Source organism: Myxine glutinosa, chromosome 13, assembly GCF_964187855.1.
Source record: "Myxine glutinosa chromosome 13, kmMyxGlut1.1, whole genome shotgun sequence".
Lineage (NCBI taxonomy): Eukaryota > Metazoa > Chordata > Myxini > Myxiniformes > Myxinidae > Myxine > Myxine glutinosa.
This window is the reverse complement of record NC_136273.1, coordinates 58,270,298-58,294,787: the sequence shown is the minus strand read 5'-3', so window position 1 is coordinate 58,294,787 and position 24,490 is coordinate 58,270,298. Positions and strand designations below refer to the sequence as shown.

The window sequence follows — 24,490 nt, the reverse complement described above, 5'->3', positions numbered from 1 at the left end:
CCGTGCTCTGGAAATGGCCCAAACGCAGGCAGACTCAAATCCCACTGCTGCAGCCAATGCACGAGACGAACCACCAACATCCGCCGCTGTGACCACAAAATGTTCTTTTCTGTGGATACAATAAACATCCTTGGCATAAATGCCCTGCCAAGGATGCAATCTGCAATGTTTGCTCAATGAAAGGTCATTTTGCAAATATGTGCAAATCATCTGCCTCTAAATCCACCTCTGCTGCAATGCTGTTACTTGTTAGACAAAGGTGTCATTGAGGCCCGTGAATCTCCATGACGAGCACAAGTACTCGTGACCACCAATGAGCTCCAGAAAAAGTGGATGTTTGTGGATTACTCTCAGACAATTAGCAGATTCACTCTCTTGGATGCCTACCCCCTCCCACAAATTGATGAGATGGTATGAAAAGTCACTAAATACCAGGTCTTCGGCGTGCTGGATCTACGTAGCACCTACCACCAGATCACAAAAAAAGAAGAAGAAATACAGTACACTGCTTTTGAAGGTAACCATAGACTGTACCAGTTCCTTGGAATCCCCTTTGCCATAACAAATGGCGTTGCTAGCTTTCAACCCATAACAGTCAACATCACAGCTGTTATGAAATCAAGTCGAGACCTCGTTTTCAGATATGAGGCTTTATTGAAATCTATCTCCACATACCCTAAACGCACAGAACAAAGAATAACATCAGAACTACAGCAAAGATTCTACTAGCATTTCATTGTTCATAATCAAGCAAATAATTTATTCCGTCATACCTTTCTCGAGCGACCGCTCACAAAACACAGATACCAAACCAAAATCCCCTCCTTTCTCGTACAACCCATTATATGCCCTTCTTAAGGCTATTCCATTTGAATCCTCTTCTTCATATTTTATCACAATAGCTGAGGAGAATCTCCATGATACAGTTGGAATCTGGTGAGATCTTGAGTGTTTCCTTCAAGCCGCCAAGAAGTACAACTTGACCTTCAACAATGATAAGAGCGTCTTTTCTACTAACTCCATCAATCTTCTTGGTTACTGTATCAGCAATGGCTCTATTCAGACCTGACCCTGAATGCCTTCGGCCCCTTCAGGAGCTGCCACTACTACACGATCTGCCATCTCACGTCAGGTAGTAGGCATGTTCTCTTTCTATTCGCAACAGATTGTCAAATTATCTGAGAAAATCCATCCACTTATACAAAGTAAAAGCTTTCCACTATCTGCTGCTGCTACTGAAGCCTTCCAAACTCTCAAAAGTGATACAGAGACAGCTGTAGTAATGGCTAAAGCTGTAGTATTCCAATTCGCGTGATAATCCTTAATTTGATGTGCCTTTGACACACAAAGATGATTATGCTCCTTTCATAGTAGACACTGATGCATCGGGTCATAGCGTCGTGGCCACACTCGATCAGTCAGGTCAAGCTGTCACCTTTTTTCTAGAACTCTTTCAAAATCAGAACAACACCACTCTGCTGTGGAAAAAGCAGCATACGCCATTGTTGAGGCTTTGCGGCACTACCTTTTGGGGCATCATTTTCAGCTGATGACAGACCAAAAATCTGTTGCCTTCATGTCCAATAACAAAGAGGCCGGAAAATAAAGAATGAAAAGTTCACGAGATGGCGCATTTAACTTTTATGCTACGGCTACAATATCGTGTATCGGCTGGGTAAGGACAATGTTGCTGCAGATCACGTATTTACTGCTCCCCAGCTAACCATGACTCTCTATACGAGCTCCATGACTCACTGTGCCACTCAGGTATTACAAGAATGGCACATTTTGTACGATGTCGCAACCTTCCCTACTCACTGGACGACATTAAAAAGATGAGTGCTTCTTGCCCAGTATGCGCTGAACTAAAGCCAAGATTGTTCAAACACCCACCTGGTAAATTGATAAAAGCAATGCACCCTTTTGAGAGGCTCAATGTTGATTTTAAGGATTCCTAAACATCATTCACCCAAAACAAATACTTTCTTACCATCGACGAGTTATCCAGGTTCCCTTTTGTTTTCCCTTGTCCCGACCTCAGCACTGCCATGGTTATCAAGTGCTTTTGCCAAATGTTCTCAATCTTTGGCATGCCTGCTTGCATACGCTCTGATCGTGGCTCTTCATTCATATCCAGCAATGTCAGAGGTTGCCTTCATGGATGCGGGTATCGCCACCAGCCGTACAACACCCTACAATCCGCAGGGGAATGGCCAGGTCAAACAATATATTATCTGGAAGGCCCTTACCCCTTCCTCTTAGGTCCGGCGACTTTCCTGTCTATTGCGACTCTTCCTGAGAGGATGTTTGGATTTCAGCATCAGTCTACCAATGGTCATGCCATTCCATCCTGGATCGCGTTTTCCTGCAAGGTCCTTCTGAAGAGATAGGTGGGCCAGACAAAGTATGATCCTTTTGTCGATGAAGTTGATCTACTGGAGGTGAACCCTGAGTATGCCCATGTTCGACTCCCTGATGGCTAGCTGGTTATCCCTGATGGCCATCAGGGAGTACCTGAAGGTTGACTTGTGCCGGATCAACCCCTGCGGCCACCTCTGTACCTGAAGGTTGACTTGTGCCGGATCAACCCCTGCGGCCACCTCTGTACCTTACGGTTGACTTGGATTAAACTCTTGCTACCGCTGGGCCTGCACTGGGGCCTACTGCTGGGCCTGCATTGGGGCCTACTGCTGGGCCTGCACGGGGGCCTACTCTTGGACCTGCCTACTCCTACCCTCTCGTGCTGGTCTACTCTGGTTTTTTTCTCTCTTCTCCCTTCTTTGTTTTATGTGTAGGAATAGATTTTGAGGGTGATAACCCATAAATAAAGCCGGTGTGATTGAAGGCTTGGCTTGGTGTGCTTCAGGCCGTAACAGAAAGACCACAGCATCCATTCAGCACCTGGCACCTCGCGATTTTCTAGGCCCTGATGAAGCAGGAAACACAACACCTACAGAACTTATAGATTCTGGACCAACTTTTAGCGAGAGAATACACACTGATAACATTTTGCTGGCTGCAGAGTAATGCAGAATTCCTGCTAGTGTTCCCATTGTGACTGATAGAACTGAATGAATATGAATGAACGAATGAATGAAACTGCTGAGGCTGAACCCATATTCCGCCGATATACTCGTGTTATTTGGACTCCTAATAAACTAAACCTGTGAAGTAACTAGTTGAACTTTTGGAATGGGGAGAATGTCATGATTTTGGTACTCTTACTAGACATTTTATGGGTGCTTGGTATACCATATCTCTTGTTTTAAAGTCTTGACTCATCTTGCTCTTAGGCTTCATTTTCTGGCCTTTTGTTTCCCTTGTTTCCGCACTGCTGCATTCTGTTGAATAAGCCATGCTTCGGGCCTAAGGTTACTTACATCACTTACCAAGTGAAGAACAATGCCCAAGTGGAAGTATGCAAACCTGCAGGCAAGGCACGATTTTCTTTGATGTATTGGCATGATCAGGTAACAAGTGATAATTCATTACTTTGTGAATCTAAATGGGCTTGGTGGAATGGGGCTCTCATATTTATAGGTGGCATGTGCATGTGTACATGTGACATTTCTGAGGTTGTTTGACTGGTTGGTGAAAGACACGGCGGAACCATTGATTGGATGCTGTCAGTCTTTTGACACACTGAGTGCCTCAATAGGAGTCACGTGCTTGGAGCCTCTAGCATGACCTCCATGCGGTTGCAGGTTCAGGAAGGAGAAATTTGGCCAGAGTGCCAGCAAACAACGGCCTATTCCGGCTGAATCACTGTTTAAACGTCGTCTTCCCATGGTAGTTATCGAGTTTGAGGAGGAAGTAGTGGTGTTGTACCCATATGCCAAAAGATACATGAGGTGGAATGTCCAAACTATCCGTGTCAACGTCATCCTCATCAAGCCACTCGAATTCTTCGTTCTCCATGTACCTGATACACAAGTTTGCGTTGACATTTTGCCACACACTGAGGGCGCACATGTTGGGCTGCCATTTCCGGTGTGAAGATGCAAAATGAGTGGTCTTCTTCTTCTATTGAAGACACGGCGGAACCATTGATTGGATGCTGTCGGTCTTTTGACACACTGAGAGTGCCTCAATCGGGGGCACCTGCTTGGAGCCTCTAGCACAGGCCGGTGGAGGAGTGTCAGTCTTGGCCAAGTCTCGTGGACCAAGCGCTGATTTATTGATCAATTTTTATTTAATTACGTGGAGCATCCCCATGATATATTTAATTACTAGGATAAACATGGCGTTGCTTCATGAGGCTGTTCAAGTGAGAACAACAAAAAAAACAAGAGATGTTTCGATAAATGTACCAGGACCTGCAAACTGCCCTCTCATGGAAGAACCGGGCTTCCATCTTCGCTGCTGATATTGATTGTGCATGGGAATGCCTTCACAAAGGTTCCTTTCTCTCATATACTGTTTTATTCCATCCCATCTGCCGCTTTCCTATCCGTCCCCTCGACCTTGGTACACTGAATCCTGTAGCGAAGCGGTTGCAGTCAAGCAGCAATTGCTTTCTCAGCAAGGAAAGCTAATCAGACTGAGGACAACTTTCATTGTTTCCGAAAGGCTCGCAACAAGTGTGTGTCTAACCTGTATCAAACCAGCCAACCCTATCTTGCCAATCTTAGGCGGAACTCACCAACCAATATCCTTCCTCATAGTCATGATGGCGCCTTGTCAAGTGTCTGGCGTGTGCTCCCCCTGCATCCAATCCCTCACCTCAAGCGGCAGCAGCGCAGACTTTGTCTGAGGTAGAGTGTCTCAACTCAAAGTTTCCTCTCCAAATATCGTTCCAACCAATCCCACTCTGTCGTGCACCTTACCCCCTCATACCCACTGCCCTCTTGACTCTTGCTTCTTTCACATCCGAAAAGATAAAATTCAGCCCAACCTCTACCCTGCATTAATTAAAGAGGGAAAAATAGTTACATCAGTTCCCAGATCCTGCTCTGCTCATTTTCCTTCTCCTTTGTCTGCACTTTGCATCCTGCCTCGGACTTTGGCTGTCTTCCATCTACTTGGAAGTCTGTAAACATTATTCCCATTCACAATAATGATGCAAAAAACATCCACTCATAAAATGCCAGGAAGCTTAGTTCTATTTACAAGCAAATTCATGGAATCCACCATTGCTGCCAAAGTATTATTTCCTTTTTTCAACTGTCCTGATCTTAGATCATCAGTTTGGATCTTTTACTGGTAACAACTTTGGATATGCTCATGGTGTTGCTTCTCTACCAACAATGGTCAGAGAGGCAATCTCAAACAAGAGGTCGGGACCATCTGCCCGCACATATCCTGGGCTTTTGACAGTGTGCTATCCTGCTTTGCTAAGCAAGGCCGCTGCCTGTGCCAAACAAAGCTGTCTTCATACCTGCCTTTGACTTCCTCAATTCATGCAGTCAGTACTTTATGATCAATGGAATGCTCTCATCTTGGCCCTTCATTCATTGGAAGCTGGAGTGTCCCAAGCCGGTCTCTTCAGCCCAGTCTTGTTCCTCATTTACATAAATGACCTAATGCCATGGAAGGCAATCTCCTCCTCTTTTCAGATGACTCTACATTACATCAGAGTACCTTCCCTCCTCTCTTCCCCCCATTCAGTCAGCTAGTTATGTCACTTGATATTGATCTGAAATAGATTCCATTTGTCTGACAACAATCCTGGCAAATTTCATAGACCCACTCCTGAAAGATTGTCAAACAAACCCACCTATTTCAGTGGTCAGACATTGGAAGTGGTTCAATCCCTTGAAAGAGTAGGCCTCACCATTACGCACGACTTCTGGCCTGACCACTTTTCAAAGCTGCCCTCCAAAGCCAAGTGCAAACCGGACATCCTGCATCATCCATAAAAATCAGAACTACTCACAATCTATTCGACTTTTGGAGTACTGTTCTCACGTACGGAATGGTGCCCTAGCATCATGTCTCGGACTGTGCTCGGTGGAATCTATAAAGCTCTCAACATTATTGGCATCTCCTATGATGAGCTCGAAACACAAGGCCTGGTACTCTCGGATGGCAGACAGGTTGGTACCCTCTTTGTTTACGGCCTCTCCTGCAGTCCCACTTCCTTAACCCCTGACATTTCTCCGCTCCTCCAGTACGCACATGTTCTTCCAGTAATCCGCACCTGATTAAACTAAAAAAAATCCAGCCTCTGTGCTCTTTTGTTTTTCTTTTCTCCATTTTGTGAAATAACTTTCCTGAGGCTGGTCAATCCCACTCTTCCCTCCACGGACTTCAAGTTTGTAGTGCACCACCATCCCATGTGATCCTCCATCCTTATCCTCGATCTATTTTACTTCCATTACACCCAACCCTCTCCATGCAGGTCTCACCTCATCTCTTTCCTCTTTTACCTGTGTGGTCATTCCTGTGTTTGTGTTCACCTGTTGCCCCACTGCCAGTAAGATGCCCTTTCACCCTCTGTGTCCTCACATACTACATGAGATGAGATTCTGTATAAAATTATTGAAATAAACTATCTACACCAAGTAAGAAATAACAAAGTGATGTTTTCATCTTAGTCGAATAAATCAGCAAACATCACCGCTTTACACAAAAAGGTGCAAAAACAGATCCTTGCAACTACAGACCAATCAGCCTTCTCCCAATTATAAGGAAAGTCATGGAATCCATCATTGCTTCAGATATGAAATCTTTCCTCTTCTCCAATGGCTTGATCTCTGATCATCAATTTGGTTTCAGACCAGGTCACTCCACTCTGGACATGCTGCTTCTGCTGTCTCAACAATGGATTGAGGTCCTCAATGCCAAACAGGAAATTAGAGCCGTCTCCCTTGACATATCACGTGCCTTCGATACGGTCTGGCACCCCGCTCTGCTCACCAAACTCTCCTCCTATGGTATCCAGGGAAATCTCCACGCATGGTTTGCGGACTTCCTCTCTAGTCGTAGTCAACGTGTGGCCCTGAATGGGTTTCTCTCATCTCCCCTTCCTGTTCAGGCTGGAGTTCCCCAAGGCAGTGTTCTGGGCCCTGTGCTTTTTCTGGTAGTCATCAATGATCTCTCTGACTCTCTTGAAAATCCTCTCTATCTTTTTGCTGATGACTCCACTCTCTGCCGCTCCATTCCTCATCCCTCAGATCGGCAGGCTGCAGCCTCCTCACTCTCTGCAGACCTGGACAAAATCACAGACTGGTCAAACAAGTGGAACATGTCTTTCAATCCTGACAAATCTCACACTCTTATGATGTCTCTCCGAAAAGACCGACTGGACAACCCTCCCATCTACTTTCTCAACAATCCTCTCCAAGAAGTTCTGTTGCTCAAGCTGATGGGTCTCACTATCTGCCATGATCTTTCCTGGGAAAACCACATTTCCAATCTGGCCTCCAAAGCCAGTCACCGACTGGGCATCCTCCGTCGTGTGAAGTCCTTCCTTGGCACACCTGAGCTCCTCACCACATACAAGGCTTTCATCCACAGCTCAATGGAATACTGTTCTCCCCTCTGGGCCGGTGCTCCTGACACACCTAGCTCGGCTTCACGCTGTTGAAACCAAAGCTTTCAGAATCATTGGAATCTCCCACGATGTAGCTAACTCCGAGGGCCTTTCACTTACTCACCGCAGGCAGGTTGGTGGTCTTTTTGTCTTCTACCAACTCCTCTCTGGTCTTGCTCCCCCAGCTCTATCTGGGCTCTGTCCCCCAAATATTCCTACAGGTCGCACAAGATCTGCCTGCAACCCTCTTATGGTTAAACTGCCAAAATGTAGGCTCTCTGCTCACCTTCACTCCTTTTCTCTCCCGCCTCTGGAACAAACTCCCTCACTCTCTTCAATCCCACTCCTCCCTCCAGGTCTTTAGAACAGCTGTTCACCACCATCTCTCATCTTCCCCCATCCAAAACCTTGATCTTTTCTACCTATGCTAATTTCACCCCAGATCCACATTTTTTTGAAATAACAACTTCTTTCCTGGACGTCCTAGCAGTGTCCATGTGTTTTATACCTCTCCCACCCCCACACACCCTTCCCATGCCTCCTCCCCCAACCCCCTCTTCCCATGCCTCCTCCCCCCAAGCCCTCTCCCTCTCACACATCTCCCGATGTCCCTGCTCTCAAATGTTGTGTTTGTGCTTCCCCTTCTCTCCCCATCTTGTCTATCGCTACCCTTATTATATGTTTTGTGTGTCGGTTTGATTTTTTGTGTGATAAATGTTAGCTCTTTCACGAGCCCCGATCCTGTATACATAAAAATAAAAAATAAAAAAAAGTCATAAAACGATTGGTATAATATTACTGGAATGTCATAATATGTTATTATCAACACCTTGGTTTCTCCACATTTTATGGGAATTGCCATGAACATCGAATTAATGGCCTTGTTCCAGATATCCTGCTCCAGGGGGTTTCATTACATTGACAAATGCCAATTTATGACAACTCGAATTCTTGATTTCTTTGAACCATCCAAGGACTAATCATCAAGTCCGTTGCCTAACACAGTGAGCAGAATAGGTAAATAAACACCTTATAAAGCTACGGACTTACAGATCATCCTTTGTACCCAATCTGTCCACCAAATTTTGTCTGAATCCATCCACAACTTTTTCAGATATCCTGTTCACAAACAGACAGGGGTGAAAACAAAACCTCCATCCACCTTCGGTGGCGGAGGTATAATAATCTCAGGCCAAAATACATACCGACGACGATAAACATCCAGACTATGGAACAGGCCATGAGAACCCCTGATGCCCTTTAGGACGTCCCATATGCACGAGGAAACTAAAGCAGGGGATTGATCTTGCTTGGAACAAAATGTCAAATCAATAAGTGCTATATGGCTTTTTCTATCCCACTTCTGACAACCGCAAAATAACTCAATGATAATTAATGAGCTGCTAACGTTTCTACAGGTAAACGAATTCGGGTGTGAAGGTGGTTGCCTTAAGATCTCCGGGTCTTGAGTTTAAGCCCCATCGTGCTGTTAAACAACACCCGGAGAAATTAGTTTCAGCTTAGTGGAAACTGGGAACAGGGGGAACTGCATCAGCGACACAGCCGCACTCCCAGCGGTGATGCAAGCAGCAGTCACAGACTGTAATCCAAAAATAACAACAATACAGGTAAACTGCGCAGTGTGTGATAGGCCGAGGCTAAACTGGCAAACAGCATTGTTCCTCCCAGTGAAGTCCCATTATTGCTCAGTTCCCCGCAGAGTGGTCCAAAGTCTCGATTATCAAACGCTGTGTACTTTGTAATTTTACCCTCTTGAAACCCGATGCTATAACAACTGCATATACGTGTCCTGCCTTGTTACCTGTGGAGTGTCGACCCCTTCATCGGTTTGTGGGTCACATCGCCAAATGTGGAAAACTTCTTCTTCCAACGCTGGAGGATTTTTATTGGAGGTGTGGGTATTCCGAATCCGGACTGGAAGTCATTGTTTCATTTGTTTGTGGTGTTTCAGGAGCCCACTCTATTGCAGCTGTACTTACATCGACTGTGGGCACGTACCTGCACCACAATGTGTAATGGTATTGGCTGCCAGGACGCAACAAGTCCTACGAACTACCCTGTACAGTGCATCACATTTGGGTATTAACCAGCCAAACTAAAAAAAGTGACATCACAAATTTTTCAAGATTCTCACTCAATCATGAGCAAGCATTGGCATCTAATAAAAACTTCTGTGAATTTTTTTGAAGTTGCACAAATGGTGTGTTGGAGATGAATGTATAAGGTGAAAGATTTCATGATACATCAGTTCTGTTTTGGAAATCCGATTTGGTCACTGGAAGACTGCCTAAAACTAGAACGGCACTCGGTAAAGAGTAAACCTCTGCCAGCCTAGATCTGGATCTGCCATGAACCAAAATCGAATCGGCTTGTCCTTGTCACCTAACCAACCCATCTACCAAGTTTTGTCAAAATCCATCCATAACTTTTTGAGATATTGTCCTATATATCCTTTGTGGCCCCATCCCTTAAAGGTGAAGAACCACTTCAGAAATCCTTGTATCCAGTTCCAGATCTTCACCAAAATCTAATCAATTTGTCCTTGTCACACAGCCAACCTCTTCACCAAGTTTCATCTGAACCCATCCATAACTTTTTCAGATATCATAACCTCAATCCATCTTCTGTGGCGGAGATAATGAGAAGAGGTGCCAATGAATGCAAAACCTAGAGGAAATAGGAAGAGTACCAATCTTCATTGCTGCGCCGCTACCCCTTGGCAGCTCGGAGTTTCCAAGTTGTTGAATAACCTGGCAGTTAACATATTATATTCTTCTGCACAATTCAAGATTATCAGCATGCATCCCGATAGCAAATCATAATTTAAGAATGCGGTGTGTGCTTAGGAAGAGACATCCATTAAGAAAACATGCGACAGTTTCTGGAAGAGAGTTGCCCTTCCCAGCATGTTGTTGCGTGCAGATGTCGTGTCACACTGGCTTACCCGGGGGTATTTTAGCGGGGTGTTTTACAATGACTGTGACTTCTCTTTAACACCATTGTAAATGTTTTCTGAGAATGCAGAGACTACTATCAATTGTTTAGGCATGCTGCTTTCAACACAGGATAGAATTTGTTTTTGTCGGACAATGTATCGCACTCAAAAAAATGCTCGATTTTCGGAATGATAAAATTACATAACTGCCACTTGCAGTGAAAGCAGTCATGTTTTGGGGAAATAATAAAAAATATATATTTAGGAGGGGTAATCACTCAGACAAAAAACAACTCTGGAGTCAAAACGTCAAACGTCAGTCGCCAAATTCATTGTGTCCTCAGTTTCCTAAATTGACGTCGATTCCTAACCATACCGGATTTTAAAATCAATAGTTGTTATCGAGATACATGCTCATAATGTGGAGGGTATTTCACAGAAGAAACATTTGTTCAATGCCAGGCTATTCAACAACTTGGAACATCAGAGCTGCCAAGGCGTCAGTCTGGCAGCTCAAACACCGGTCTGGCCTCTCTAAGGAATGCCTGCTTCCTGCATGAATGTCTGCAAGTATCCAAAAACTGCATTCACGGTTATTATAACACGAAGATTAATTCACATTCATAATTTAAACAGATCTAAAGTCACTCTTTTCCAGATACTTAGTCGTGAATCACCAGTTGAGCGTTTTGCTCAATAAAACAAAAATACCATCATGCTCCTTCTGCCAAATTGAGAATGGCTGCATCGAATTGTAAGCAAAACAAAAGGGTCCAGTGCATATGACACATTTCTCGCATTCTGACACACCACATTACATGATAAAATTTCTGCCAATGCTATCTGGGACCATATTGTATAGTGCATACAGTGCCTTCAGAAAGTATTCACACCCCTTGAATTTTTCACATTTTGTTGTGTTTCTGCCTGAATTTAAAATTGATTAAATTCACATTTTTTATCACTGATCAAAAAAAACCCCATAATGTCAAAGTGGAAGTTGTTTTATAAATTGTAACAAATCAATTAAAAATGAAAAGCCAAAATGACTTGAGTCAATAAGTATTCAACCCCTTTGCTATGCCACTCCAAATTGAGCTCAGGTGCATTCAACTTCCTTTGATCATGCTTTAAATATCTCTACAACTTGACTAGAGTCCACCTGTGGCCAATTCAATTGATTGAACAAACAACAACATGCATTTTAAGGCCATTTTCCCTGCTAGAGCGGGGGTTAGCCTTGCGGTCTCCATGACAATCTTCTCCATTTTGCCCTATTTTCTGCATCTCCCCTTGTTAACCCCCTTGCCCGCATTTCTTCTTCCACCATCTTTAGCCAAGTCTTTCTCGGTCTTCCCCGTCCTCTACTTCCTCCTACATTCATTTCCATCACTCTTCTCAACCAGTTACTTTCATCCTTCCTCAACACATGACCAAACCATCTCAACCTGTTTCTCTTCACAGCATCAATCACAGGCTCTATTCCCATCATCTTTCGCAATTCATCATTTGTCTTCCTCTCTCTCAACGATACTCCACACATCCACCGAACCATTCACATTTCCACCCTTTCCAGCCTTCGTTGCTGCTCTACGTTCATTACCCATGTCTCGCTCCCATAAATCATAACACTTCTCACACATGCAGCATACACCTTTCCCTTCAGCTTCAACGACACTCCCCTCCTCATCAGCACGCCACTCAGTTCCCGAAACTTCTTCCATGCACATCTCACTCGAGCAACCATTGCCGAGTCTGATCCACCTTCTCCATTCAGCATGTCTCTGAGGTAGCAAAATGTTTTCACACCTTCCATCTTCATGCCGTCTCAAAGATCCAACTCAAAATTTCCTCCATCTGCAGCTCCCTCTGTGCACACCTTACATTTGAATGTAGCTGCCACACTGGTTAATGACCCTCTCAAACCACTACATTTTTGATGAACCCACTCAGCGCACATTGTCCATTGAATGGAGTTCACTCCGACACCCTTCCTGCACACAGGACATGGCCACTTCCCAGTTCTTTCCACCACACGACATGCTTTACCACTTGCCATCACTTTCGTCTTTCCGATATTCACCTTCAGACCTTTTGTCTCCATACATTCCTTCCTCTTGTTCATCTTTACCTTCAGTCCATCCATACTTTCCGCAATCAACACCAGATCATCTGCATACAACAACTCCCAAGGTAAACCCTCCTTTACGTTCTGAGCCAGCACCTCCATCACAGCTACAAATAGTAGTGGACTTAGTACCGACCCCTGATGCACTCCCACCTTCACCTCAAACTCACCACTGTTCCCGTCCTTCGTCCATACAGCTGTACGCGCTCTTTTGTACATTGCCATCACTACTCTGATCAACCATTCCTCCACTACTAACTTCCTCAATGCCCATGTCACTACTTCGCATGGTACCCTATCGAATGCTTTCTCCAGATCAACAAACCCAAGAAACAGCTTCTTCCTCTTCTCCATGTACTTCTCCTGCAACTGCCTTACAATAAAAAGCACGTCTGTCGTTCCTCTTCCTGGCATAAATCCAAACTGCATTTCGTTGATCTTCACTTTCTTCCTTATCCTCCTCTCCAACACCCTTTCCAATACCTTCATTCCATGCTCCATGCTTCATACCTTCATTCTAAGCCTGGTATTGGCTTAGCGGTTAAGGTGCCGGCTTGGGATCCTAGGATCCTGAGTTCGAATCCTGGTCGATCGCTGAATTAACGCCAGGGGGGTTGACTCAGCCTGTCATCCTTCTGAGGTCGGCAAATTGAGTACCAGCTTGCTGGGATGAATGACCCCGGTGTGTACCCCGATTTAGAATAGGTACACCGTATCCCTGCGCATCATAAGAGGCGACTGAGGGTTGGTGTCAGGAAGGGCATTTGGCCATAAAAACATTGCCTCAGAACAGGGAACCATGATTGTCATGGGGCCCGCAAGGCTAACCCCTGCTCTGGAGGGGGAAAATGGCCTGAAAACGATCATTCATTCATTCATTCATGCTCCAATAACTTTATCGCTCGATACGAGCCACAGTCGAGAGGGTCACCTTTCCCCTTGTATAGAGGGATGAGGGTACTCAGTTCCCAATCCACTGGAATGCGGCCTTCTTTCACCACCAGATTACAGATCTTTGTCATTTTCTTCACACCCCAACTTCCTGCTGCCTTCAACATATCTCCCACAACTCCCGTCGGCCCTCCCGCTTTTCTACTCTTCATTGCTTTTATCGCTTCCTCAACTTCCTTCTCAGTTATCTTCTCTGCCGGTCCTAAAACTGGGTTACTCTCTATGTTGCCATCCCATTCATTCTCTGCATTCAACAGCATTTCCATATATCTCTTCCATCTTCCTTTAATTCCATCTGGGTCCACAACGATTTGTCCCACTTCATCCTTCAAGCAACTCACCCCCATCACATTACACCTCTCTTTCACTATCTGCTTTGCAATCCTGAATACCGCTCTCTGACCCTCTTCTGAATCCAAGCTTTCTCCGAACATTTTCCTACATGCCTCCTGCGCCTTTGCTACCTCTTTCTTTGCAGCCTTCTAACTTTTATGCTCTGCTTTTTCTGCCCCCGTACCCTTTGCCTTCTGCCACTCCTTGAACTTCTTCCTGTTCTCGTCAATCCTCTTTCCAACTTCATCATCCCACCACCATGTTTCCGAGTGCCTCGGTGGTCCTTTTGTCCATCCACATACCTCACCAACGGCTCCCAACAGACAATCGTTCATTGACATCCAACCACTTTCAAGCTCAACCACATACAATTTATTGAACATGATGTAGAAAGAAACACACCTTTCTTTATAAGGCCCCACAGTTGATAGTGCATGTCAGAGCAGAAACTCTACCATGAACTCCAAGGAACTGTCCATAGAACTCAGAGATAGAACTGTGAGGAGGCATAGATCAGGGGGAAGGGTATCAAACAATTTCTAGAGTGTTGTAACACAAAGTTGTGGACAGATTCGGACGAATTTTGGCAGACATGTAACGTATGTGACACGGACTAAATGATTAGATTTTGGTGAAGATCCGGAGTCGGATCCGGCTACTAGAATTTTTGAAGTGATTCTTCACCATTGGGAGATAGGGCCAAAACGATATATAACAGGATATCTCAAAAAGTTACGGATGGATTTGGACTAAACTTGGTAGAGTAGTTGGGTATGGGACAAGGACGATTCTATTCGACTTTTGTGAAGATCTGAATATTGATTCGGATATGAGAATTTTTTTTTTTAAAGTGATTACATCATTGATACAAACCTATTCCAAACAGACGTAAAGCATAACCTCCATTCTCCTTCGCTGCCAGACGTAATTATCTTGTTGATTATGTTTGAAAATACTGCAATAAATATTGTTACTGTTATATAATTGCAACATTAACGAGATGTTATTCATATCATACTTACCCTACAGTCAACTTGGTTAGCGCCAACTCTCCTTTTTGTGATCCAATATGGCTACCAGACTACGTGAGCAATTACATCATAAATATATATTCTCTAATGTAATTGTTGCATGGATCACACTTAATAAATTTCAAACTGATCAGACTAAGCGTTGTCCCTGTCGAATTATGACATAATTAAGGCACCAATGACGTCATCGTTAACAAAACCTATTCCCCATATGGAGTTCTTTACAATGAACCACATTTCAATTTTTTCAATGGAGCGGTATCAGAGATATAGAGGTGCGAATGTTTTCCAAGATGGCGCCTGTACCAAGTGACATATGACATCATAATTATCATTATAAAATTCTGCAGGAGGAGGTGCTCCTATTGGCCAAATTTTGTGTCCATTGGCCTAACAGTTGCAGAGAGAAAAAAAATTCATACTGATCAGATCAAGAGTTGTACTTGTCGAATTATGACGTCATCATGAACATATCTATTCCCCTTGGGGAGTACTTCACAATGAGCCTTGTTTCAATTGACCAGTTTCAGAGAGAGGTGGAACGTTTTTCCAAGATGGCGTCCATACCAGGTGACCTATGACGTCATAATTATGAATAAGAAATTCTACAGGTGGAGGCGCTCCTATGGTAAAATTGTGTCAATCGGACCAACGGTTGCCGAGAAAATTAATTTTTAAAACGCAGACACGCACGTACGTACATCCGTCACACATACACACCCGAATGCCTAACCCAGATTTTCGCTTCGCGAGCGCAAGGTAATAACATGTACAGCAGTACCTTGTGACAACGCCAACCCCTACACAGGAAGTCCACCACCATCCTCACATTTAGTACCTTGTAGAGTTACATTTGTCAGCTCGTAAACTGGCTGCCTTCATTTTATTAAAACGCTTATTTCTGAAGTTTGTAATCGGAACTTCTCTCCAGCTATTGCTCCTGTCGCCCTAAGATATGTGTGATACTATGTAGTTATGACTAACCCTTCCATATAAGCATACCTATGTCTCCAAATGTCTATAAGTATGGAATAAAAGCTGAAAATCAGTGAAAAGTTTTGAATAACCCGCGCCATTTTGTTTTACGCACAGTGAGACGCTGTACTTGCTACCGAGGAGAAGAAGAAGACGTCCCGATGTGTGCCGGACGCGCAGCGACTCGAGAGGCATGCTACGCCTTTTAATACAAATATAAATGCGATCAGAAATGTAAAGGGGATACTTACCAGTAACCAGTAACCACACTATAAGAGACCTGGCTGACCTCCTCTCCAGACACACTCCCACCCGCAACCTCCGCTCTGCTGGTACCAACCTCCTGACCCCCCCCCCCCCCCCCCATCCGGACCAAATTCAGATCCTGGGGGGACAGGGCCTTCTCTATCGCTGCTCCCACCCTCTGGAACTCACTACCTCACACCATCAGAGACTCCTCCTCACTCACCACATTCAAAACATCACTCAAGACCCACCTGTTCAACACTGCATTCAACATTTCACCCACAGCATTTAACCCCTGACTATCTCTTCTCCTTCTCCTTCCTTTTGCTTTGATTATTTACCTATTGATTTTTGTCTTTTTGCACTTGTTTTTTGAACTCTGTCAAAGCGTCTTTGGGATTCTTGAAAAGCGCTATATAAAATAAATGTATTATTATTATTATTATTATTATACTGCAGTTGAATACAAAGCGATATTCAGGAGATCCGCCAGAATGAATGTTGGTGCCAACTGACAATTATTTTGAAAGGAAGCGGGAAGGAAGAGGAAGGGCAAGTTAGTTTGTATGAACATAAACACTATTTATGCCTGTGATTTTCACGGGTTACCGCTAGTTATGACTATTGGATTATTAGAACACTTTATAAATATAGCAAGCAGTTATTACGAAGGATATTGATTTTTAAAAGAGAGTTGATTTGTTTTTCTCTGGTGCAGTGTATAATTTGTGCGAGAAATGATTTGTATTTCTGCTTCCATTTATAATGGTAGAGAGGCTGGTAACAGTGGTGCTGGTGTGGTACAGGGCTCACACTGTCCACCATCAACCCCCTTCTGGTGAAAATTCCATAAATTCAGGATCACTGCTCACCTTCAATCACTTGTTCCCCTTTTCCCACCTGTGGAATCAACTTCCACATCCTCTATTCTTCACCATCTTAGATCGCCCCAAATCCAAAACCATGATCTTTAAACCTCAATTACCATCAATGTACCATACTCTTTGTGCTGCCGAAGCAGTATCTTGGCTAAGAATGTGCTGGGTGGTTTGGCATTACCTTCCCAGCAGGCTAGCAGAGGTATGCACACTCCCCTCTGAACTGTCCAGCTTGGGATAGAATCTCAGCCCAGCCATAAACTATCATCCTGGTGCTTTCATCTGGTATCCTGGAGATGGTATCCATCCTGGTATCCTGGTGATGCAAACTATCACCCTGGTGCACATTTTTTTTATCATCCTGGTATAAACCCAGCTTTCCTGGCAGGAAGATTCATCAAAGTGTGTGACATCCCTCAGACAGACGTTAAACTGGGCTTCCCTTCTGCTGGTATTATTTAGTGGACATTAAATATTTCAGAAACTCCTCCATGGACTCACGTGTCACTTTAAAGGTGATACAAGCAAAAAGAAAAGTCAATTAAACAAAAATAAAAAAAATAAAGAAGCGCTTATTCATGGTTTACTCAAGAGTAACGAATCGTTGGACAAATGCAATGGTTTTTGGTAACATCATCATGAAACGTAACTTCACCTTCACCATCCCAAGAACAAATCACCACCCGACCCACCGCTAACAGAAAAGTCAATAAATCAGTCCATCCTTTTTTCGAAAGTGATGAGGTGGCATCATATCCTTTTGGAATCGCCGATCTCTGACCCTGTATTTGCAGCTTTCATGGCACATTGCATCACCAGCATTTTCAGTCTTCCCTCAGCATGCAAGCGCTTCGTCTCCGAGCCACCGCCAATGAGCTTTCCATTAACAAACACCTGCGGTACCTGAGCAAACCAAGAGACAGAAGGGTAAACGAGAACACCGCTCATGGAGGAGCTCGAGCATTGGTCACATGCAGGTCAGAGATATTAATATACATCAATGTATTTAACATCAATTACAAGGACATTCATAGGTAACAGACAAAAACACATCTTGTATGGGATTTCAAACTGGGTTCCCCGAATCATAAGTCACGTGGGTTCGCAACGGAAGCACGATGCTGGCCAAAACTTGCACAAAACCACGCTATTTTAACTTCACACGAGAAAAAAATAAAACCATCGGTGTTGGCAGCAACTGAAACGGATTTGAGCCACACCTGACTTCCACAGCGGATGGCATACTCTTGTCGGCTTTCAGTTGATAAAAAAAAATCCAACCTTTTAACTTGTCTGTCAATGCAGACCGACACCGTCCTCCAAAATGGCTTGTATTCAACCACGTTGCAAGCAAACAGGCACAGAAGAGCAAGTCTTCGCGTGGATGGTGACATCATGTGTTCTCTTAGCAGCTGAGAGACATCAGTAGAGTACGCATTTCCCCAACATTGATACAGTACCTGCAAATACGTGGAATGTTTCCGATGAAGAGTCACATGATGTTTTGTGGGATTGTGTTCCATTCCTCAGTCACAAGGAGGCTGTGGATGGTGACGGACACGACATCCGAAAAGGTCCCAAATATACACCGATTAAAGACTAGGCTTCGTGCTGGCCACTCCATTACATATACAGGTTCCTACACAAGGTCCTTCATTATGATTCTGGCAGAGCGGCATCTTGCATCAGGGGTTAAGTCCAGAGCAGTTGCTCCAGCAAAAGGTCTTGCAACAGGATCCTGGATTGTGCTGATGTATCGCCTGACGGAAATCCATCCTGGTGAAGCAGGACAAGGTCTGTGCTGCCACAAATACCATCACCGGCCCAGACTGAAAGTGCCGCCTCCTCCCCAGCCATTATATTCAATGATGCTGCATTAGGCAAAAACATTGTACAGGGAAACACATCAACCATTGGTGGACAAATGAAAACTTGATTAACTAGTGAACAAGACAGGTGCTTAACATTGGAGCTGGCAGTTCTGAAGATCTCAGCAATATTGCAGACAGACTCTGTGGGTTTGTGGGTAAATTGTGGAACAGTCACTGACCCTCTGGATCTAAACCATATTAATGAAACCTATTCTTCACTGATGATCAATTATTGTTACGTCATTGGCTTTCCTGAAGTGTATGTTTCAGCAATGTGTAGTGGACTGACTGACTATTCCTCAATGTCGCATTTTGAACGTGATCGATCATGTCTTGTAGTGGATAACCTCACACAACCTTGAGCAGGACATCGGATGCACAAACTGGTAGTTATGCCATTAACATGGCAATCACACAGAGAAAGGGACATGCCAGCTGTCTTCATGTATACCCAGAATCCAATATATTCAGAATAGTCACTGTCCACCACCTGGCTTTTGCAAGTCAACAATTGTCAAACAGCAACAACAAGCCCTATTATTGTTGTTGCAGGCATCGTCTGAATGCTTGAAGCTGAAGTTAAATTGAGAGTGCATTGCTTGGGCCGCACGCGCACGCACACGCACACACACGAGATACACTGATGGTTGCGAAATGCACCTGTCAATCCTCAATTCATCACTATTGAACTGCACAAAGGAAAACTAATTCCAAATCTGTTTGCTCGTTTAATATTGTTAGACTATGTCTATTTCGCGTTTTTGTTCTTCAAAAATAACGAATGGCAGGAAAGCCTTTAGGTATACGCACTCACCGCAGAGCTGTTCAACTTGGATTTGAACCCTGACCAAGCTACAAACTGCCATCCTAATGTGTTGCAGGCAGGGCCAAGCATCAATTTGTGCTCCGCCCCTCGGATAGAAGTTAAGCTGGGTGTCCCATCTGCCCTCACTGGTAAGCATTAAATATCCAACGGTGTCTTTCACGAAGAGCAAGCAATTGTGAGCCAACACTCAAAACAAATTTTAAGTTCCTGCCTTGACAACTACCGCTGTAAAGGCAATGGTAAATGCACTGTATTGCTGCCCATGAGACTCAGTTTAAAGTTGCGGTTTATTCAAGAAAATTCCCTGCACAGACTGGTGGTGAGTTGACCCTCGCTTGTCGGTAGGCCGGAGAGGATGTCGGATGTTGCTGCGCAATGCATCTATCATGAAGCGTAGGCAAACTATTGCCAAGACCCTGAACAACTTACAAATTCCTGCTTTAACCTACAGTGACCTTGGCAGAGTACAGCTATCCTACATATGCAAACTCAATCCAGACAAGACAATAATACGATTGGGAGTCACCCTTTATCGTCTGGCTGAACTAATTATTGGAACATAAAAGTGTAGAACAAGTTCATGATATGTATACAAAAGCTAAATAGATTTTCCAAATAGTAAAAATCATGCAATAATCGACAATGTCAGCATGAATCTGTTATGCGAAGTGAAAGTAAGTTACAAAAACAAAGCCTATTTCAGGTAGCCTACTGACGCATGATAGGTGATGGTTAAAAACAACCCACAGGCTACACACATCACATATACAGTCACGTGAAAAAGTAAGTACACCCCATGTAAAGTTTTGACTTTTTCAACATATTTCAACATACAGCTATTTGATCTTCATTTCACCAATATTGACAGACAAAGGTGATATAATATAACAAATATCATGAAACATTTACATTTTGTAGTCCATTGTATAATGTAAATAAACATAAATGCAAATTTCGCATGTGGAAAAAGTAAGTACACCCCATGAAATGTTTTTTATCTTTTTAACATATGTGGACATATCAATATTTGATTTTCATTTAAACAGTATCTATAGATAAAGGTGATCTAATTGAACAAAAAACAATGAAAAATTGACTTTGCAATAATTTATTCAAAAAAAATTGTTGCACAGCATGCACAATTGCATGCACAGCTCATTTCAAATCCCCCCACAACATCTCGATGGGATTTAGATCCGGGCTTTGACTTGGCAATTCCAGAACCCTCCATTTCTTTCTTTTCAGCAATTCCTTGGTGGATTTACTGGTATGTTTAGGGTCATTGTCATGTTGCAAGGTCCACCTTCGGTTGAGCTTCAACTTTCCGACAGATGGCCTCACATTATCCTCAAACACCCTCTGGTACAATGAAGAATTCATAGTGGATTCTATGATGGTGAGCTGCCCAGGCCCTGATGCAGCAATGCTGCCCCAAACCATAATATTTCCACCACCATGCTTTCCAGTTGGTATCAGGTTCTTGTGGTCAAATGCTGTCTTTGGTTTTCACCAAACATGTCTTCTGGTACTGTGGCCAAATAGCTCTACCTTTGACTCATCTGTCCAGAGCACATTGTTCCAGAAGTACTGGTATTTGCCTAGGTGTTCATTGGCAAACTTTAGTCTTGCCCTGATGTTCTTTCTGGACAGCAAAGGTTTCCTCCTGGCACACCTCCCTTGTAGATCAAATTTGTGCAGCCTCTTTCTAATGGTAGACTCGTGCACTTTGACATCAACAGTGGCAAGAGCTACCTGTAGGTCCCGTGATGACATTCTGGGGTTCTTAGAGATTTCTTTCAGCATCTTCTGGTCTGCTCTCGGGCTGAACTTGCTGGGGCGGCCTGGCCTGAACAATTTGGCAGTTGTTTGGAATCTTCTCCACTTGTAGATGATCTTCCGGACAGTCAAATGATTGATTTCAAATTGTTTGGAGATCTTTTAAAATCCCTTCCCAGACTCGTAGGCATCTAGAACCTTCTTTCTGAAGGCCTCAGAGCTCTTTTGATCTAGGCATGGTGACGCCACACACTTCAACAACAAAGAGCAAACCAAACTAAATGCCTGAGGTTTAAATAAGACAGGTTCCTCCAAGATCCTCTCTAACGATGTTCTAATCATTTGCACCTGAGCTGGTGCACCTGATTCTAATTTTAGGTATTTGAAGTAGTGATAAATGTAGGGGTGTACTTACTCTTTCCACATGCGAAATTTGCATTTATGTTTATTTAAATTATACAATGGACTATAAAATCTAAATGTTTCATGATATTTGTTATATTATATCACCTTTATCTATCAATATTGTTGAAATGAAGATCAAATAGCTGTATGTTGAAATATGGTGAAAAGGTCAAAACTATACATGGGGTGTACTTACTTTTTCACGTGGCTGTATTAAAGGCCAGTTGGTTGGGATGTTGCAGCTTCTTTTTTGAGCAGTTTGAACAGCTGCCAAGTCAACATGGTCACCAGTGAACAGCAAGCCTGTTCCCCCGGCTTCTCCCTTTTTCATGATAACCCCCATTTCCCTGTTTATATTCTCAACACAGAAATGGAGAAATATCATGGGGGAACTAGCAAAGATGAGAGAAATGCTAGGAAAGAACATATTCCGGAATGTCAGGCAATGGCACTCAAAATAAACAATTAAACCTGTGAAGATTCCAAACACATTAGGTTACTCGGGCTTGGATCTCTGCTGGACCTCTGGAGGTAAACCCGTGATACAGCAAAAAAAAATTAAAAATGAAGGAATCTTAACTAACTGTCCTCATTCCAGTACGGCCGATGAGAACTTCTTGAAGAGCTGGACCATCGTCCCTCCGATCGAGCTCCACGGTGGCATATGAGGAACCCAGGTCCTCAAACACCCTCTTCGCCATTATACAGAATGGACACGAGGATTTTGAGAAGATGACCACGCAGTTATTAGATATGACGGTCTGTAAAAAAACAAAAACAAAAAAGTCCTAATTAATAACCTGCAAATATGCTAGTACTGTACACATTTATTTAGTTTATATTGTTCTGCCAGACCAGTAATAAGTAATGCAGAAAGGGCTGAAAGGATGAAGAGGAGGAGGAAGTGGTGGGGGTTGGAAGGGAGGAAGGGGGGGGGGCAATGGGGAGGGTTTGGCGGGGAAAAGATGGTGGTGACAAGTGATCTGGAACATGAGGTATCACCCATTGCACAGGCACCAGTATTCATACCAATAACACCACAAACGGCTTTCCCGCCGGTGCCAGCAGTCGGATCCCAGCATTACCCATTTACCAGCATTACCATTTACTATTTACAGAACAATAAATTATTAACAGCTGTGAACTATAAAATGAATGAAGCTATTCAATACAATTGGCCAAAAACAGATGACCTATTACTACCCCACGCACGTAACGAAAAGCATGGTTGAACAATTGGTTCACTGTGTCTGTCTCCATAGGACAGTCTATGATCGAGGAACCACCACATGAACCTGTAGTTGAGCAGTGCCTTGGCTCTGACTTTAGCAAATTGTATGGAATCTCATCCTGATCACATTTGCGAACAGAGTAAGGTAATCTTTTTGTCGGTCTGCCTGTCTGGCATTAAAAACAAAATTGGAAATCATCCCAAACAGAAAACATACAGATTTTATGGCTGTCATAAAGGACACAAACAACAGACACGAAGAACTAATGTAACATGTTAAATAAGGCGGTGTAAAAGACGCTGCATCAACAGCAGTAAACCTCCGAAAAATATATTTTTTCTTTTCCTACAGCCTTCAAAATGTTTATTTTATTTCAATTCAAATATATACTTGAGATTCAGGACACAAATCACCTTTTGGGCACTTTCAAAAACATTCAGTTTAGCAGAATATTACGCCATCTTGAACAATCAAACTTGCCGCTCACGTTCTCAGCGTTGGGGAATATTGAGATTCAATCACAATGACGGCCAGTTGGAAAAGTCCTTTTTTCCTCTTCTCAAAATGGTCATCTTCTCAAAATCCTCATGTCCATGGAAATGACACTTCCCATGTCCTTTTTCTTAAGACTGCATTGCATAAGGTATTCTATAAACTATCTAGTTATTCAAGGAGAGAGATAGAGAGATAGAGAGATAGAGAGATAGAGAGATAGAGAGATAGAGAGATAGAGAGACAGAGAGAGAGAGAGAGAGAGAGAGAGAGATAGAGAGAGACAGAGAGAGAGAGAGACAGAGAGAGAGAGACAGAGAGACAGAGACAGAGAGACAGATAGAGAGACAGAGAGACAGAGACAGAGAGACAGAGACAGAGAGACAGAGACAGAGAGACAGAGACAGAGACACAGAGACAGAGAGACAGAGACAGAGATACAGAGACAGAGAGACAGAGACAGAGACAGAGACAGAGATACAGAGACAGAGAGACAGAGACAGAGACAGAGAGACAGAGACAGAGACAGAGAGAGAGAGAGAGAGAGAGAGAGAGGTTATCTTGAGCTGGGTGCATTTCATTTCAAGACCCAGATTTGGCGAATGCTCAATTACAATGGTAGACACGTTTCTTTCAATTATAATGGTGGACATATACATATATAAATAAATAAAGCAATTCTGTCTGCGCTGTCGCTGACGATTCGTCAATAAGTGATGAAACCGGTCCGGCAGGTGAGGGGGGAGGGGGGGGGGGTAGCATTGGGTTTCTCTTGTATGTACTATATGTAAATGTTGTTACAGCTGTGGAGGGACTGTGGGAAGAGTTTTCCCTCAACGACCTCCTGCTCCCTTGCTTCTTCTCCCTCGCGCGATTGTGCTTGGACCGACCGTGTTCAGAGACGCCATCGGAGACG

General features: G+C 43.7%; 2 protein-coding genes across 6 annotated transcripts in view; both read right to left on the bottom strand.

Annotated features, from left to right (window-relative positions):
- LOC137415943 (mitochondrial adenyl nucleotide antiporter SLC25A25) overlaps positions 1–24,490 on the bottom strand; it is a 210,929-nt gene that overhangs the window by 38,478 nt on the left and 147,961 nt on the right. The window lies entirely within an intron of this gene.
- Positions 17,539–24,490, bottom strand: part of LOC137417470 (glutaredoxin-2, mitochondrial) — a 45,151-nt gene continuing 38,199 nt past the window's right edge. For 4 of the 5 annotated variants that reach the window (XM_068103390.2, XM_068103389.2, XM_078767547.1 and 1 more), the window contains exons 2-3: positions 22,435–22,611; positions 17,539–17,875 (exon numbers count right to left, since the gene is read on the bottom strand). In XM_068103390.2, the coding sequence (XP_067959491.2) occupies positions 17,723–17,875; positions 22,435–22,611 (330 nt within the window). In that variant the 3' untranslated portion in view covers positions 17,539–17,722. Of the gene's footprint in view, positions 17,876–22,434; positions 22,612–22,879; positions 23,096–24,490 lie in introns of those variants that run through there. The other variant, XM_068103388.2, reaches the window with a different exon arrangement.